General features: G+C 38.8%; 1 protein-coding gene across 1 annotated transcript; it reads right to left on the bottom strand.

Annotated features, from left to right (window-relative positions):
- Window positions 1-231: 231 nt before the first annotated feature.
- Window positions 232-10,377, bottom strand: LOC121083234 (coiled-coil domain-containing protein 169-like). The gene is made up of 5 exons (XM_040583368.1): window positions 10,297-10,377; window positions 9,827-9,925; window positions 9,623-9,676; window positions 5,768-5,844; window positions 232-2,283 (listed from the first exon to the last, which is right to left on the bottom strand). The coding sequence occupies exons 1-5, from the start codon at window positions 10,375-10,377 to the stop codon at window positions 2,181-2,183; spliced, it is 414 nt and encodes a 137-aa protein (XP_040439302.1). The 3' UTR covers window positions 232-2,180.
- Window positions 10,378-18,174: the final 7,797 nt, after the last annotated feature.

Raw genomic sequence — 18,174 nt, 5'->3', positions numbered from 1 at the left:
AGTACAGAATTATAACCATTTTGCACAGCAAACTTTACAGCTGCCACACAATTAGAATGGTCAAACACATGTTTTAGGGCTTAATTAGCATACTACTGAGTTTCAAATCCTGAGGTTGCTCCTGGCAAGCTGAAACAGGGATGAAGTAGGACAGTCTGCTCTGCTCCTCAGGTCATTACTGTACCAAACTCTAGCAATAAACAACTCTTTCTAGTCTCAAAAAAAAAAAAAAAAAAAAAAAGGTCTCTTTTTAAGTCCTCAGTAAGGACTACCCGTGAGGGAAGTACCCAAGTCTCCTGCTGTGCATAAGTGCCATTCTACCATATTTGTGCAATGTTCCCAGTTATTTTGAGGTGCTACTGGGAGCAGACTCAAGTGCATTGACTAACATTTGATTCAGAGACAGCAGTAGTAAATGTCTGCTGCATGAATCCAAGAACTGGGTATTTTTCACTACTGCAGATGTCCCTTGTCTTTTATGCCAACAGGACCATTATGGTGATTTTTTCCCAGTCCTTCACGATGACAAATGCCAGCACAATCAAAATTTGGAATTTTTCCATGTGAAAAACAGGAACAGAAGAGTGCTAACCTAATCAGCTCTGCTATGCTTTCAACTGTGACTAAAAAACTGGCCAGGCAGGCCACCCTGCTTATGGAAGAATAATACCAGGTGCATCACAGTAACATAAGAAATACCTGAAATAAGCCTCATACTATGAAAGAGGAAAAAAATGGGGTTTCCATACAGAATATGCTGTACAATACTGCAGGCCTTTTCTCTCTGCATTTTAGAATGATATCGCTGATCTTTTTGTATGAGTTTAATTACAGCCTCACTTTAATGCTGCCAGTAATAAGGACCTATTAGTACTGCTCTTAAAAAGGCAAAAAGCTTTGTTAGATACTGAAAAGAGCTAGGGATGCTCTTAAAAATAATAAAGGGCAGTCAAGCAACCACGTTTGCTCTGCCAAGAGCTTTTAAGATGTAACCCAAAGGCTTGAAGCTTCATTACCAAAACATTTTTCCTGTTGCCACTTAGAAAAATTCTACTGAAGTTTAATGACTAAAGTGTAGGTAGTGAAACTGCGACAATAATTGCATGCTTAAGAATTAAAATACAAAGTAGTTCTACTTTATTTGAAGAGATTACTTTAAATACTGGCACTGTTTTGGACCCTCAAAATACACAGATCAGTGCCACTGAAGAACACATAGAGATTTTTATGGAACCCAGACTGTGGATACAAAGGTTCATCTGAGAGTTCAAATCTAAAATAGCAACATACCAATATCAGGAAACATAGTGTGTATACAGTGTTTAAAAGAAACAACCCATCCACAAGATAGGCTCTGAAGAATCCTTAATAAAGTGTTCTGGTTTTCTTTCATTTCTACCCATTACCAGCGCCTAAAGTAGCTGGCAATGGTGCTGTGCTTTTAAACCGTGCAGGCAAAGTGGCGGTCAACACAGGAGCTGTGGTAAGCCAGCTTCTGAAAGAGTTAGATTTGGAGGTGTTCTGTCTTCTCTGCTACAGTAATAAAGCTCGTAGAATATAACTTTAAACTGTAAAGGCACTCTACCGTATGGTATCACGTAGGAAATCAGACTGGCTAGCAAACTACGCTGTTGGTCTTTCTAAAAGCCAAATGAAAGGCATGTTCAGCTGTACCAACATCAGACTACTTGAGAAGTTCTTTTTGCTGCCTGTATTGAATGGGCATGCTCTTGGATGGAACTGTATCTGAGATTTATTGGTTTGGGTGTTGATACAATACTTCAGGTTACATCAGCATGCCTTTTTCTTCTTCCTGGCTGAGAGGTCAAAAATGTTCCAGGATTGTCTGCTTTCAATGGCTGCCGTGTAGTCAAAAAGTTAAAGAATCTACCTAGCGTACAAAGACATTAAACATTCTCCAAGGCTTCCAACATCCTGGCACACAGAATCACTGATAAGAACCAGAATGGAAAGGGTCAGAGATCACCAGAACAAAGATGGCAACTAGAAGAACAATTCTGTCAGGCAAAGGATCACTTACATTAAGTGCCATTAAGACATGCCAATCTGGGTTTGGTGTTATAGTAAGGCACAAATACCTTCATTTTCAATTTGGAAATGTTCTGTTAAATTTGGTGGTGTTTTTTAAACGATTGGAAGTTCTTGGCATTGATATTAAATTAGTGCTTTAGTTTGGGAAGTTGCTTCACTCCTAAAGTCTTTTTAATTGATCCTTTTTGAGGATTAACCATCTTCGGGTTTTCTGGAACACTGTACCTCCCTCTGAAATAAAATGGGTGAAGTTAGTTATCAAGTGTCACATTCCTTGTAAGCTTTAAATGCTATAAATTTACATGCTTTTTATATTTACATAACTGATTACTATTGTGAATTAATAAAGCTGACGGGGGAAAAAACAAGTATATTTCTGGGTTTGCAGGCTAGCAGAGCATCTATTCTGCATACAAACTCCCTCCTCATCTCACTATTCCTGACTGCTTCCTGTTACCTAAATGATGGCATTTGAAGAACGTGAACAGAATACTGAACACCTGCACAAAGAGAACGATAACTGGCTAAGGAGACATTACATAATCCCCATTAGGAAATGGAAAACCACTTCATGTCAATGTAGTTAGTCCTCTGCAGGTATTCCACTCCGCTCTGGAGACCATGCTCTTGAGCCCATGATCTTACATAGGAAATGCTGCTCACCAGACTTGTGCTCCAGACCCTTCACCAGCTTCACTGCCCATCTCTGAACATGCTCCAGCACCTCACTATCTTTCTTCAAGCAAGGGGCCCCAAACTGAACAAAGGATTCACAGTGCAGCCTCACCAGTGCCCAGTACAGGGGGATGGTCACTGCCCTGGCCCTGCTGGCCACACTGTTTCTGACACCAGCCAGGACACTGCTGGCCTTTTTGGCCACCTGGGCACACTGCTGGATCATGTCCAGCTGGCTGTCAGCCAGCACCACCAGGTCCTTTCCCTCCAGGCAGCCTTCCAGCCCCTCTGCCCCAAGCCTGTACCACTGCAAGGGATTGTTGTGACCTAAGGGCAGGACCCGACACTTCTTGTTGAACTTCATGCAACTGGCTTCAGCCCATCGGTCCAGCCTGACCAGACCCCTCGGCAGAGCCTTCCTGCCCTCCAACAGATCAACAGTCCTGCTCAGCTTGGTGTCACCTGCCAGTTTACTGAGGATGCACTCAATTCCCTTGCCCATAGAGATATGGAACTACTTCTACTTGGAGCTTGGAAGATTAGAACCCAAAGCCCCAGTTTGCTCAATAATTGATTATTCAAATAAATCCATTACTCAAAATCAATTGATTAATCTGTAGATCACTGTAGAACTGGACCAAGCACACACTGTGTGTCTGTGTGGAATTCTGCAGGCAGCAAAACCTCTTTCCACCCAAAACCAGCTGGAGTTACAGACTTGGAAGCCAGGTAGCTGCAGCCAGTGCAGTGTTGAAACTGAGCTAATAAGCCACGTTTATGCCTGAGTAAAACAGTAAGGGCTCATAATGACATTAAATTGGCTGCTCAGATTTCATCAGAGACATGAGTCATCAAGACATTCATGTTTTTCCTGACCGACAGCTAGCTTATCTTCTTTTCCTGTGAAATTCTGTAAGAAAGACCTTTACTGAACTTGGCTTCTAGGTCTGAGTGGCCAGGAAACTGAATGCATCGACAATTAGTGTTCAGAATTGCTACTCAAAAATGTTTTGATGTTGCTTTAATATGCTGGTTGGGTTTTCCAAACCTGCACCTATAGTTAAACTTTAAGCATAGTTTCTTAGTATGGTTTGGAATCCAATGAAGGCAGACATTTTCTGAAAGGTCAAGAGAAGTGAGAGAAAAACTCTGGACAGAAAGTTTTCAAATTATTCTCAAGAACATGTTTATTTTCAGTCATGCAGGTCTTCCCTCATTTGAATAAAATTATTTCATTAACATCAGCTTGAATGAACAGCCTTCAGGCTGTAAATCAAAACATAATTAAAAAGGAATAATATAACAATGGCTGTGCTAACCTTGTGATGATCAAAGGGTCCTTACTTATATTCTAGTGTTTCCTTAAAAACAAACTATGCCAAATCCCCATTCTTATCTCCATGTTGCCAACTAAAGCCAAAGTTTGACCTTAAAGTTCTAAGTCCTAGTTATAAAAGCCAGTGCTTTGTAAACCATGTTTTTTGTTAGTAAGGGCAATTTAAAAGATGAAAAATTCCCTTCATGTGCATAAAGTACTTTGAAAAATTAAAAAGAATCCCCTGAGGGAAAATGCGTTGAAAGAGGATATTTTGTTACAATATGCATCTTCTGAGACAAGCAATTACAGGGCACTATTTTATTTTACACTTTATTTTCTTTTGTTTGATATAAAGAAAATTATGGAAATATACTGTCATATAATTTCAGCATAAGTAATGGTCTACTAAAATAAATTATAAAAAATCCCCAGATAATCACAGTTCTAACCCTCAGCAAATCTCAATATCTGGCTGATGATATTTAACCTTCCAGCAGAGACAGTGAATTCTAGTTCTAGCTTCCTGACCTTCTCCACATGAAGTATGTTAAACATCACTGGGACCAGAAGCAGCAAACTGGTGGGGTCTGATGTACCCCCTCAAACCCATATATGCTTTTTTTCTGTATTGAGAAACTTTAGTTATAGTCTTTAATTCATATTGTACTACATTCATTCATATTCTTTTAATATCATCTCCTCGAGCATTAAGATCCAGTGTTCTGATTTCTGAAATCCTGTGATTCTGTGCTTACACAGGATGAAAGGATAAAGCTAGTCAGCAAATATACCTACACAATTTCATGCTTATAATTTACTCATTACATTTGCAGAAGTTCCCAATATATATTGTGTATGTTCATTTTGATAATATTGGTAAGTGGGTTTATTGGTAAGAGTATTTACTGTGAGATACTAAATACACAGAAAACATACTAGCTCAGGAAGTCTCCAAACAAAGTATTTGGGAGAGCTCCAAAAGCAAATATTATATCTGCCTGCTTACATACTTTTGTTTGTTGGCATCTACTTATGGCCGCTGGAGGCAGGATACTGGGTCCAACACAATTTTGACATGAATTCCTGTATTCTTCGTATTTTATATTCTCAACATTTTCAGTCCAGCTGAAAAATAAACCTCCTCCAATTTCAAGCTCTCCCACAAGCACTACAATCAGAAATTAATTTTATTTCTGTGTAGCTCAGAGAGGGTGGGCTCTTTTCAAATTTAAATTTATAACCCAAGTAACTAAACAGAAATCTGTTAAACAATGAAGTCTTTATATGTTGTCATCTAAAATCACTCACATTATCATCCACAAAAAGCTTTACAACCTCTATTAGCTAAAAAGGACCAAGCAAGGCATTTATTTAATTGAATCACTCTTAATGGACTAAAGGGTATACTTGCTATTCTCAACTCTGCAGTAATATAGAAAAAAATGATCCATTTTAAAGGCAGGTTGAAAGAGAAGGACATCAGAGGTATTGTAAGATTTCAGAAAGGCCACTTGAATACATGTATTTTCAATATTGCAACATACTTAGTATTAAATAAAACTGTTTGAAAAGCAGTATCAAATATTATGTTAAGATTAATACTTTGTCAGTAGGATTATGCTCAGTGCTATTTACCATGAACAGAAAGTTGCAATATTCAAAACACAGTATTTAGCAAAAAATAATAAACCAGAAAACAGAGGAAATATAAAGAAAATTTACCTTAGTATCTGGTTTTCTCTCTTGCCAGTCAGAGCATTTGGTTTTTGCCTTTCAATGATTTTAAGTGTAGCTGAGGTCTGCAATAGCCAATTTTTTACACAACAAGTTAAATGCTAACAACAATCACAGTTAAAGAAGTGAAATATTTCCAAACGAATTTTGACCCACTATGGCCTTATCACCATAAAGTACTTTAAGCACATATTATACTGATGCCTTGTTGATTTGGTGAATTGAACACATGCCAAAATCCCTTGCTGTGCAAAAATACCATTATTTATTGAGCTGAACAATCAGAGAATACGTAATTTCAATCAGCATGTTTTTGGTCATGCTACCTACAACTCCACATTTTCAATGAAGAAGGATTATTTTTCTAACATACTTCCCTGAATAAGAAACAAATTGTAATCACTTAATTGTATTTTTGAATGATTAAACCATTAATTAAGGACAGGAATTACTTGAAAAAACATTAACACAGCATGGAAATCTCTGCGTACTCTAGAAGTTTACTTTACTGGACACATTGAAAAAACCCTCGGTTGTTACCCTGGGTCTTGCATTTAACAGAATCCAAGCAGGACTAAATCACTTGGTTCCCTCATTCCTTAGCTCCAAGGGTTTTCTTCTCACCCAGCTGCCTTCACCATGTTTACCATTACTTTACTGCATCTCAGAGGGACAGGCAGAAAATTAGAAAATGCAGAAAGTTTAGGGCTTGCGTGGCTGCTGTGCACACTTGGGTATCAAGTGTAAGTGAATAAAGCTTTCTCAGCCCCTTTAAACAGATCCATCAGGAACACGTAATAAATACTTAATATATCATTATTATCATGTATTGGCTACAACAGATCAGTGGAGACTTTTTCAAAGCCTACAGCTAGATTTTGGGGCTACCTAAACAAGGCTCAAGCTTTGGATTATGCTATAAAATGTAGCATTTTAATGTAATGTAATTTTATGTGTGAAAACATCTTGCGCTTGTGAGAAAAAAATTCTGGCACTAAAAAGAAGCGTGTCTCACTGCTTACAAGACAAAAGGTTTCTACTGTGCTTCCAAATATACAATGCACCAGGCAAGTGTTCTTGACCCAGTTGTAGCTGTAACTAAAACAGTCTTTTCAGAGTGCAAGCATAAAAATGGAATAGGATCTGCATAGATTTACCCTCTTGAAATCAAGAAATTTTTTACACTTAAGGAACTCTAGTACTAAAGATGGTGACTAGTATAATTCATCGTCTTTCTAGGCAGATGTGATTCTGTGACACAAGGCAAGGCCTGTACTACAATTGCCTTCACCATTCTTTTAAATTATTACTTATATGAATATAGAGTGCCAGTATATATGATTATTGCCCTTAACAGTCTCTTTGCTGGTAAAGTTTACTCCAGACCTATTCCAACTAAAATGAGCTGTTATTGCACAAGCAGATAATTGTGATTAACTGTGGTTTTTTTCTGCAAAGAATTCGTAATCGCAAGTCAGAGTCTACTATACTAGCAAAAGGCATGAAAGAAACGGCCTTTTCAAAGTTCTGCTATTGTTCTTTGCTTCTTAAACTGATTTCCGAATAATATCAGAAAGTGTTTTGAGATTTGTGGAGTCCAAATCCCAAACCAACATTTTTTCAGACAGAAAACAAAACAAAAAAAAAAGCAAGCATGAATACACCAGAAACCATTAGTGCCTCTAGCATGACTTCCCAAGTTTGTGAAATCTTTATTTTAAAACCATCATTTACAATTTACTATATCCATATAGATCCAGACAAGGCAGACAACAAAAGCACTCAGAAGATATTTTGTAAAACAGCAGAAAAAGCACTCTATTATAAAAAAGGTAATTAAAAGAAATGGCTGCTGAGAAGTATCTCTGCCTTCTGCTTCTGCCACAGGCTTCAGGAGGGATCCAAAACAAGCTAGGAAAAAAAAAAATCCAAATACCTGGGATTTTTTTAACACCTAGAAGCAGAAACTTCCATTCTACGATTTTTTTAATATGTTTTTTTTTACTGTGGGCTATAGAAAAGCACAAACATAACAAGGAAAAAAAGCCTAAAAAGACATTATATACATTCTCTGTAACAAAGAGTGTCACTGCAATATATAATAACAATATCCTGTAGTATATTTACTTTGGAATGTAGGGAAAATGTTAGCCTATGAGTAAATCCTTCTAACTTGACTACTACCAACATTACTATGCAGACTTTAGAACAGAGAATTACAGCTGAAAAAGTCTGGACTGAATGTGAGTTTACTTCTGCCTCTATTGTTAAAATGAACTGTTAAAAGGGAGGGCATATATACACAGACTTTAAAATAATATAAAAGAAACAATCAAATCAAATCCATACCTGAACAGGACCTGAAAAGACCAGAGGAGCCGCTGGTCCTTTTGTAACCAACAACCAACCATGATTAGGTTGACTGCCGTGTTCAGATTAGCAATGCAAAACATCAGTGTCTGATCACACAAACAACTCACATAGGCTCTGCTCACAGCTCAGGAGGAGGGACTGATAAGTCCCTGGGAAATTCATTTCATCTTGATCTAGAACAGGTGTGATGGCTTGCACCTTAAACATGCTCCTCTCTCCATAGGTTACAGAGGAACCCTCTACAACTACTTTAGATTGGGTGTTTAACATTGAGAGATGATAGGGAGATTAAAGTGAAGATTATTATTTTGCTCTCATATGATTCTGAACTCATGGGGGCAAATAACTGACTACTGAGAATAAAATGTGCTACCTACCTTGAGTGTCAGTGGCAAAATCCTAGTCCCTAATGCTCCATTTAAGCAACATGCCAGTGCATATACCTCACTTCAAATAATGCTTTATGCACATTTAAGTGCTTTTCTAGGCAGCTGAACAGAGGCACTCCTCTTACTAGCATGTTCAGCAATAAAATAATTTTTTCTTTCCTATATTCTTTCTCCAGCAATTCCCAGTTTCATTGTTAATGCGAAGATATTAACAGTTATCGTGGGCATTTACTGGGGTTTTTTTCTTGGTTTCATGCTGGAAAGTTAGTTTAAGCAATTCTTTCAGATTTCCCAGAGCAGCAATGAACCGTGCAAGAGAATCAGTTGCCCGCTGTGCAGACACATGGAAACACTGCTAATTACAGCCTTTCACCCCAGTTAGCTATGACAGGGATTCAGTGAGTCATTCTTGAGTATCACACTAAACTATTACTTTTACATAATTCAGAAATTAAGAGCTCTTTCAGAATAAGAAGTACTAGAAATCTTTACAGGTTCCTTCAGTTTGCAGTATCAATTTTTATGTATTACATAATTTGCAGCAATAAAATTTACCTCTGATTTCACCAAAACAAGGTATCTTATCCTTTAGCTTATAAATTTAATTGAAATACATGCTGTATCATCATTCTGAGCTGGATGGCTAGTTTGTCTTTAAAAGAATAAAAGGAGAAATACAAAAAAGAGGAATTGCTACTTAAGGTAGGTGTCACTACTGCTAAAAATTTGGTTCTGTTCTTTTCAACTGAAACATTAAACTGGCATAGCACTCCTGCGACTAATGGATGGGCAAGCAAGTATCAGAAAATTGCTTCAGCTTTCTCAGTTAAGGGCACTGACTGTGCTTGGGAACAATGAAACACCAACTGACACAAAAGCAAAAATAGTATTTAAAAATAAATAAACTGTAGCAATATCTCAATTTCTAGCTCTCAAAATGTTTAAAAAGCAGCTTTTGTAATGGATTTGGTAGATGAATTAAGTGACAAAAGGCTTTGACCTAAGGTGTTAACAGATGCTGTTGCTATATTAAGAAAGCATACTGATTTTTAAAAGTTATTGAGTCACACATTTTTCTTACCTGTAAAATCTCTGAGAGGTATATGCGCCGCTCATTGTTAGCTTTGTGGTAAGCCTACAGTTAAAATAAGGGATATAGGCTAGAATTAAGCAAAATATTTTAAAAGCTTTTTTCCAGTGACATATTTTGTGGAACTATTCTATTGTCTGTTTGTCAGACAACATAATGGCTTTCATAGATTAGAGGCATACAGTGATTACAAACCTTTGCTTCTTGTTCCAGGCTAAGTTCATAGTCTTTTAGCTGATTCTGGAGCCTTTTCTTCTCTTCTTCTAGTTGTTTAAGAACCTCCTTTAAGGAACCCTGTGGTTACAGTAGATAAAATGATGTTTTATAAATATTTCCATTCTGTATAAAGATATCATCATCATAGTCCTTATTCTTCAAGCATTATGATGTTTGTCATTCTAATTGCTTCTTGTGCACTTTTTGTTTACATGGTTGTGCCTGGTACACTGCAGAGACAAAGGCAATTAACCATATGCTACAATTATCAAGTTATGCGCTACACATTTCCACTGTGTTAAAATGATACAGATACATTTTTCCACACTGCTGCTCCTTGATAGATTAGTAAAGTCACCCTGTGGTGACCAGCAAGAATTGCTCCTTACTGCTAACAAAAGTTCACTCTGATGGGTCCTTTTCGGTAGGAGGAAGATTTCAGATCTCACCTGTACATCCATTTCCAAACCACTTGCTGAGAGAGCTGCTGGACTGGCTGAAGAGGCACATGGGATGTCAAAGTAACTCATGACAGCTTGGCTAGAAAGCAGTATTTTGTGGGGCAACTATCTGTCTTAGGTGTGTAGCCATCTACCTTGTCTACAATTGGGATGAGCTAGACCAAGAGTGGTAGAGACTGTTTTTGATTACTGGCACTGGAAGCAGAGCACACACCCAAGCAGGTGCTCCTCCATTTCTAACACGGGAAACTGCTTCTCTTTCATAAATTGATCCACTCCATCCACTAGAGACATTCTTACTGAGCGACTCTAAAAGTAGATGGCTTTTTTAGTTCCTTGTCTTACATTATTCAAGCTCAGTTTATAACTGTTTGTTTCTCTATTGAAATGATTTCTAAGATAACTGTTCTCCTTCCTCCCTGGTGTTTGCCCTCAGCATGAATAGACAGAAGACAGAACACATTTTTTCAACATTCATTTTACTAGTATAAATAAGATGAGCTTTTAAAAATCGTTTTTCACACAGCTGGCTGTCCTTTCCTCTAATCATAAGAGTAACCCCTTTGTACATCAGGCTGGAGCTCAACCTTCTTACGGTTGGAGAACAGAACTGTATTGAGTATGTAGTACTCCAGAAGCCACCTCACTGCCCTGAACAATGTCAGTAATACTCCTGTAAACTGTGTAGAGAAGTTTTAGGATTGCATTTTCCTTTTTCACAGCTGCACGGTGATGGCTCACAGTCAATGAGGGATCAGCTGGAATACCCAGATTCTCCTCTGCAGCATGTCCAGGTGATCAGTTCTCAATTCATAACAGAATTTATTTACTATTTCCTAAATCCCTTGGTCTACACTATTAAATTTTAATCCCATTTTAATAATCTAGTCTTCAGTGTCGTTCTTTTTCTAAACAACATCCAGATCCCATTATATTACACAATTGGTATCAGGAGAGATATCACAACCTCTTTCTACTTTGTGTATCAAGGTCATGCAATAAGTGTTAAGATTACTTCTAAACTGGTCCTGGAAGAACTCTGCTTGTACTCCCCCAGCAGCCTCCTTCACTAGTCGCTGCTATTACGTTCCATTTTCCAGCTCTTTAGTCCTTCACAAACCTACTAATCTTTTTCTCCAAATTAGTTATTTTCCATGTGACATGGTATCTTTATCAGAGGTCACAATGAACATGATTACTGTATTTATTGTGACAACAAATCTATTGTCTCATCACAGAATGTCAACAGGTTTGCCTACCATCCATTTTTCAGTCTTGTTCTGCATTATTCCTCTCTTTCTCTATCTTAAAACTAAAACGAAAAAAATTCTTTTCTCCAATGCACACAATGCCATCATCCGTAACTTTATTAAAACCACTTGCTATCAGATCAGTGATGTAGCAAGCCTGTTCTTTCAGAATCCTAAGGTACAGATTACACATTTCCCTCAATTTAAGCATGCCTAACTCCTTGAGTTTTCCTTAGGATTTAGTTACTGTCATTTCCTCTTCTAGGCACTGGCTGACATTAGATATTTCTTCCTTTGTCCTGCATTTTATTGTGTCTGCCTTTACTGAAAACTTAGGCAATATATACACATTTAATTTAAAATTAATTAATTCATGATAACTTGATCTGACAGTTTTTTTGACTGGCTTTTCTGCAATGTTCTTCTAGATTTTCAAATTCTAAAAATGCATTCCCTCCTTATTATCCAGTATTTTCTGACAAAAAGTGTTAACTATCACATCCACTGAGATCTGTGCCTCATCATTATTACTAAGCACTTGGGTTTTAGTCTTTATTTACAAGTATCACATACAATACAATTTCTGGAAGTAATCTAATAATATTATATCCAAATTAATCCATCCAAGTTTTATATTTATATCTATATTTGACTGTATGTATGGGATTCAGTCTAAGGTGAAGATATCTACATTTGAGTGTCCATTTGTGAAGCTCCTGCTAAGCATCACAGTCAATACAGCCAATGATGCACAGCAATTCATTCAGCTGAACAGCTTCAGAGCTCAATTCAGGGGCCATCTGAGATGCCCTAGAGGTTCCAAGACATTGATGTGTGGCAGGTATGACACATGGGTTACGGGAGACACATGTCCTTTTGGAGCAGCGGTGGGCTACTCTGCACTGAAACATCTGCAAACCTCTTTGTTTACACAACTATTCCACAGAAGATGCCTGCTTAGATATATCTAGATAAAAGACTCTATACTCACTCAACTGTATTAATGAGACCTGTAGTAAGAATTCAAGATCCAGCCAAGAGGTAGACAGCTATATATAGAAAAGAAAATATTGGTGTCCTAATATTAGAGCCATATTGTTTCAATACATATTTCAATATTATTTCCCAATATTACTGTGACTAAAATTTGTTTTCCTATCGATCTCAAGATGAATTAACCCAAACAGATGATGATGAAAGAATGAACAACACTAATGTAAAAGTCTTTCACACCCGCAACATACCGTATCTATCTCTGTTTTGATCTTTCCTGCCAAATGCATACCTTTAATAATTATCCCTTCTTGTTTTCATTATCAGTGTTACTACATATCAGGCTATTCAGGTTCTTCCATTTGTCTGCTTAGGCCCCCTGTGTAAACAAAGTATCCTTTTCAAAAATTTTGTTTATTTTTATTTCTAACTTGAGCATCTCCCTAGTCAGAATAGCTGAATCCTTTCACTTTCTGTACTGATTACCTTATCATTGCCTTAATGATCAGTTATTTCTTCTCATGACCTTAATGCTTCACTATGCATTTATTTACCAGATTTTTCCTGTTACACATGGAAAGGAAGATAATATGACTCTCCCCAGATATTCTCCCTTTCTTTTTTTCATGTATTTTTTTTGATTTCCCTATTTATCATGCAAACCTCAGATCCAGAAGGCCAGTGTCCTTACATCATCTGTTTCTCAGAGAGGTTATGAATGCATGCTAATGGTAAAAACATCCCAAACCTAATATAAGCCTTAAGGGATCAATACTGGGTCTGGTCCTGTTTAAAATCGTCATGAATGATCTGGATGATGGGGCACAGTGTCCCCTCAGGAAGGTTACAGATGACACCAAACTGGGAGGAATGGCTGATAGGCCAGAGGGTGGTGCTGCCATCCAGAGGGACCTCAGCAGGCTGGAGACATGGGCTGACAGGAGCCTCATGAAGTTGAACAAGAAGTCCAAAGTCCTGCACCTGGGGAGGAACAACCCCATGAGCTGATATATGCTGGAAGCTGCCCAGCTGGAAAGCAGCATGGTAGAAAGGGACCTGGGTGTCCTGGCAGACATGGGCCAGCAACGTGCCCTTCTTTGCAAAGAAGGTCAGCTGTATCCTGAGCTGCATTAGGCAAAGCATTCCCAGCAAGTCAAAGGAGGCGATGCTTCCCCTCTACCCAGCCCTGGTGAGGCCATACCCGGGGTAATGTGTTCAGTTCTGGGCTCCCCAAGGGAGACACGGACATACTGCAGAGAGTTCAGTGAAGGGCCATGGGGATGATTAGGGGACTGGATCACCTCTCCTGTAAGGAAAGGCTAAGAGATCTGGGATTGTTCAGTCTAGAGGAGAGAAGGCTGAGGGGGGATTTTATTGATGTGTATAATCACCAGAGGGTGGGTGCAAAGAGGACAGAGCCAGGCTGTTTTCACTGGTGCCCAGTGACAGGACATGAGGCACTGGGCACAAGCTGAAACTCAGGAGGTTTCCTGTGAACATCAGGAAACACTTTTTTACTGTGAGAGTGACTGAGCAGTGCAATAAGTTGCCCAGGAAGGTTGTTGAGTCTCCCTCCTTAGAGGTATTAGAAAAACATCTAGACATCATCCTGGGCCACTGGCTCTAGGTGGCCTGTACAAGACAACCTCCAGAGGTCCCTCCCAACCTCAACAGTTCTGTGATTCCATGACCTTCATTTTATTGTTACAACTGTGCCCTCCATCCCCCAGCCAGTACCTTGGCCGAACAGTTCAGTTTCCACTTTTCTGGGCATCCATCCAGCCTCCCACAGTATTATTCAGTCTGTTCCAAAGTGAACTTGAAAATACCATTTGTCATTTCTCCAAAGATTATGTCATTCTTATAAAAGCATTTTCATCTCAGGTCCATAACTTATATCCTTGATTTTGGACATCATCAAGCCATTCTATTTTCTCGATGTGTAAAGTGATAGTCCTACCAATGGTTTCTAACAGGGAGCCACCAAGCATATACATCTCTTACATTTACTTGTTTGAAATCTCCAGTCTTCTCCTTTCTATCATCTGCAACTCACTGCGTCTTTTATTCTTTTCATAATTATCTATAAAACACATTACTTATTCAGCTTCAAATTTTATTTTTCATAAAATTTGCAGTAACATTTCTGGCTGTTGCTGTGAATTCCCTAGGAATGACTTCCATTGAAGTCAAGATTTTGCAGGAGCACGGCAAAAGGCACAGTACTTGTAAAACATGTTGCCAAGAGAGAATAACCAGTCCCACTTTTTTTTTTTTTTGTAAAAAAGGAGCTACAGAAGAGCCTCATCTTTCAAGAATGTTTCACACATGACTGAACTGTTATTAATTTTAATCTGTTACAACAGACACACTGGAGACATTAAAAGATTTGGGGGATTTTTGGTCTTTTTCTAATTAAAGCAGAAGTACCTTGGATGCAGATGAAATCTTTCTCCTAACACAGAAGGCTCCTATAGTCAACACTGGCCCATTCAAGGAGAAAAAGGAAGCTGCAGATTAAAGAAAAGATTTGGCCAAATTCCACCAGGTTCATATGCTATTTCATTACTTCAGTGTCTGTACAGAATTAAACAAGACAGATACAGAAAACCTCAGCACTGTCAAGCGAGGTAACTAATTTTATTTTTTGCTTTCTTCACCTGACTGCATATTAAAGATCACAACCATGTGACAGCATATTTTGTACAACATATTTTGTACCACCTACAACATATTTTGTATGACTACAGTCAGCTTAAGCACAGTAAATACAGAAGTTCATGATGCTCTCCAGATTTGTTCTGTGCAAATCCACAGCCCACTGTTTATTTCCTCACTAGATTGTCCATCAATGTTATATCAAACAGTAAGACTTGGTGTTGCAGCTGTTACTCACAACAGAGCAATTTGGTATTTCCTCAGTGATTGTACTCATCTAATTTCTTTGAGTTCTTTCACCTACAAAGTAGGGGTTTAGATCTTTTTTCATTTAATCTTTTCAGAAGCACTGTCTATTTTTTGCTGCCAATGCAGCTGGTGCAGTGCAGATGCCTGGGCATTCATTCAGCTCTAGAGCAAGGATGATATCCAACCGCAAGCAAACAAACGGTGCACTACGCTGCTTCTCATGAGCAAGCAGATGAAAATAGATTGATACTACACTATATGGTTACCATCCCTATATTATCTGGGTGCCTCACAATTTGAAATGTACCTATGCTTACAATTCTCCTGTGAAATAAATTAAAAATTATTCCCAATGTATAGCTTGGGAAGTGAAGCCCCAAATCAAAAAGGGACTAGGGTCTAAATTGCACTTCAAGCAGAATGCTAATGCAGCAACCTATGCAATCTCTTACATTCTTCACATCTGATTTTGCCATGTAACTGAGGTAGGCATATGAGCTGTTGCTGTTGTGGTTGCCCATAAGCACAAGCTTAATCAAGCTCCTTAGTTTGCTGCTGAAAGCCTTTATGGAGTCTCAAAGCAAAGCTTTCTGGTGATCTGTCTGATGGGGCACAACCTGAGAAGCACGCTTCAGCCACGTCACATGAGGAAGGAATACTGTCTAACAGCCTAAAAAATAACTCACAAAGAGTTTAGATGGGTTGCATTTTAGTCCTCTGCCACCCTCAGAGCTTCAGTTCTCATATCTCATATCCTGAGAGTGCCCTTGCCATCATACTTAACTGCTACTGAGATATTTTTTTTAAGCCAGGCCATCAATCAGTCAGAAATGCAAAATTTACATGAATGGAAGGGGAACAAGCGAGAAAGGCTGCAAGGTCATGCTTACTTCTGAAATTTCAGACGCAATTCTTGGATGTTTCTTACCAACTTGCAATTACACACTGTTTTGAATCCCAATCTAGCTGCCTTTCTCCCAGTTAATACCTAGGAAATTTAGGCAGCTAACTCAGTGTTCTGACTTCTGTTCCTGGGTCCACGCACCTAACTGATGATGCAGAGCTCAGCGTAGCAATACTGAAGTTCTTATAGGAATCTAGTGATACAGGTGTTCCTACTCAACTAAAAGACCTCCCCAAGTCCACAAACACTATAAAATGCAATTTCAAAAGCAGTCACAAGAAAATTTAAAATAGTAAAACTTCAGAGAGCTTGTAGAGACCCACTTTAGCTAGGACTATTGTAAATTACCTCCCACCCCTACTTTCAAGGCAGTAATTGAAGTGCTAGCTGAGACCTTAGGCATCTGAAATTTTTAGCTGCTGCACAACATTACAAATCAAGAAGTGAGAAACTCCAGCACATGAACTCAGCCAGATCATTAAGGGCTGGATTTGTCTTTCCTAAATGCTGTAGGAAGGAAGCAGAAAGAAACCTCACCAAAACAAATTCAATTCTCAGTGCTCATGGTTGTATGATCAGCTTAGTGCTTAATACAACAAAAGAACACAAAAGCAAAAGCTCACAGAAAACAGAGTTTAAAGCATACAGTAACACAGACTTATAGCAGAGTTCTTGGAGCACAGAAAAGTGTCAATACAAAGCAAGGACCAGTGAGAGCTCAAGAGAACGAGAAGGAGCCTCCCAGTATGCAGCACTCCCCCAGAGGGGGAAATTGCCAACAAAACTCCAGGATGAACCAGTAAGATAAATTCTGAAAAAGCTTTTAGAAGTGGTTTAACTGAATATTGAAATGGGTTTTCAAAGATAGGTTTATTACAGGTTCTTCTACTAAGTTTTGAATAGCTGGACAGTGTGTTCCTGAAAAGGAGACATAAGCTAAGGCATTTAACCTGAAAACAGAAAATTATATTGTTGATACCAATAAACTCACTAGTCATATACTACCGAGAAAATGATACACAAAAATTATTTAGCATATTTCTACAGAAAATATGCACTAACATGCACTCGGTATATACGCACAGATGCTCTAAGGGCTTCAGGAGAGGCGCAGAAAGGCTCCCGGCGCTTGTCTAAATGCCAAGTGCCCCCTCGCGGTTAGCACCATCTTCATAGTCAAAACCAGACCCGGAGCTGAACTCCACGCACGCAGCGCGTCTTATGTGCACCAGACACGTGCAACAGCCAGGGTAAAGAAACCAGCCTGAAGACTTGGAAATCTCAGGCTCCTTCAGTGTAATGGGTGTGGGGCACCGCTACCCTAAATCCTGCTGTCAATGGTCTCCACAGCATCACTCCTAGAGGTTAGCTGCTGACTCCAGGAGGAAGGCGGCAGAATGCAGACCTCCGTTGCCATGGTTCAGATTGCCAGAACAAGTTGTTGCTGGCTCTGAAATGCTTCACTTAGTATCTTTTCTGGTCGGCCTGATTGCTTCCTTATGCATATTCTCTGGAAGATATCCCAGGGTCCCAAGTCAACCGATGTCGATGGACTTTTTAAGAACAGCCAGTAATAAATGTCCCTTGCCTGCAAGATTTTTCCCTGATTGTTTTCTTTGAAATATAAAACATATTCTGCCTCTGGGAATACCACAAAGTGATGTAAATAAAATTGCCTGCTGGTTTGTGCAAGGCCACCAGGAGGACCAACCACCACCACTATGACAAGGAAAATAAAAACGGCAAAACGAAAAGGTCTCTTCAAGGCATCCAAAATACTTGTCTGAGGTCAGATGAAAGGAGTAGGAAGGG

Source organism: Falco naumanni, chromosome 2 (genome assembly GCF_017639655.2).
Source record: "Falco naumanni isolate bFalNau1 chromosome 2, bFalNau1.pat, whole genome shotgun sequence".
Lineage (NCBI taxonomy): Eukaryota > Metazoa > Chordata > Aves > Falconiformes > Falconidae > Falco > Falco naumanni.
Note: the sequence above shows the minus strand (reverse complement) of the source record. Positions and strands in the feature narration are given on the sequence as shown.

Bases quoted from the DNA above. Each gene is read 5' to 3' on its own strand.
- LOC121083234 (XM_040583368.1), bottom strand. From the start codon at position 10,377: ATGAGTTACTTTGACATCCCATGTGCCTCTTCAGCCAGTCCAGCAGCT. The intron at 9,677-9,826 runs GTTTGTAATCAC...TTTTAACTGTAG, and splicing joins GCCTGGAACAAGAAGCAAAG to GCTTACCACAAAGCTAACAA. The intron at 2,284-5,767 runs GTAAATTTTCTT...ATTTTATTTCAG, and splicing joins AGAGAAAACCAGATACTAAG to AGGGAGGTACAGTGTTCCAG.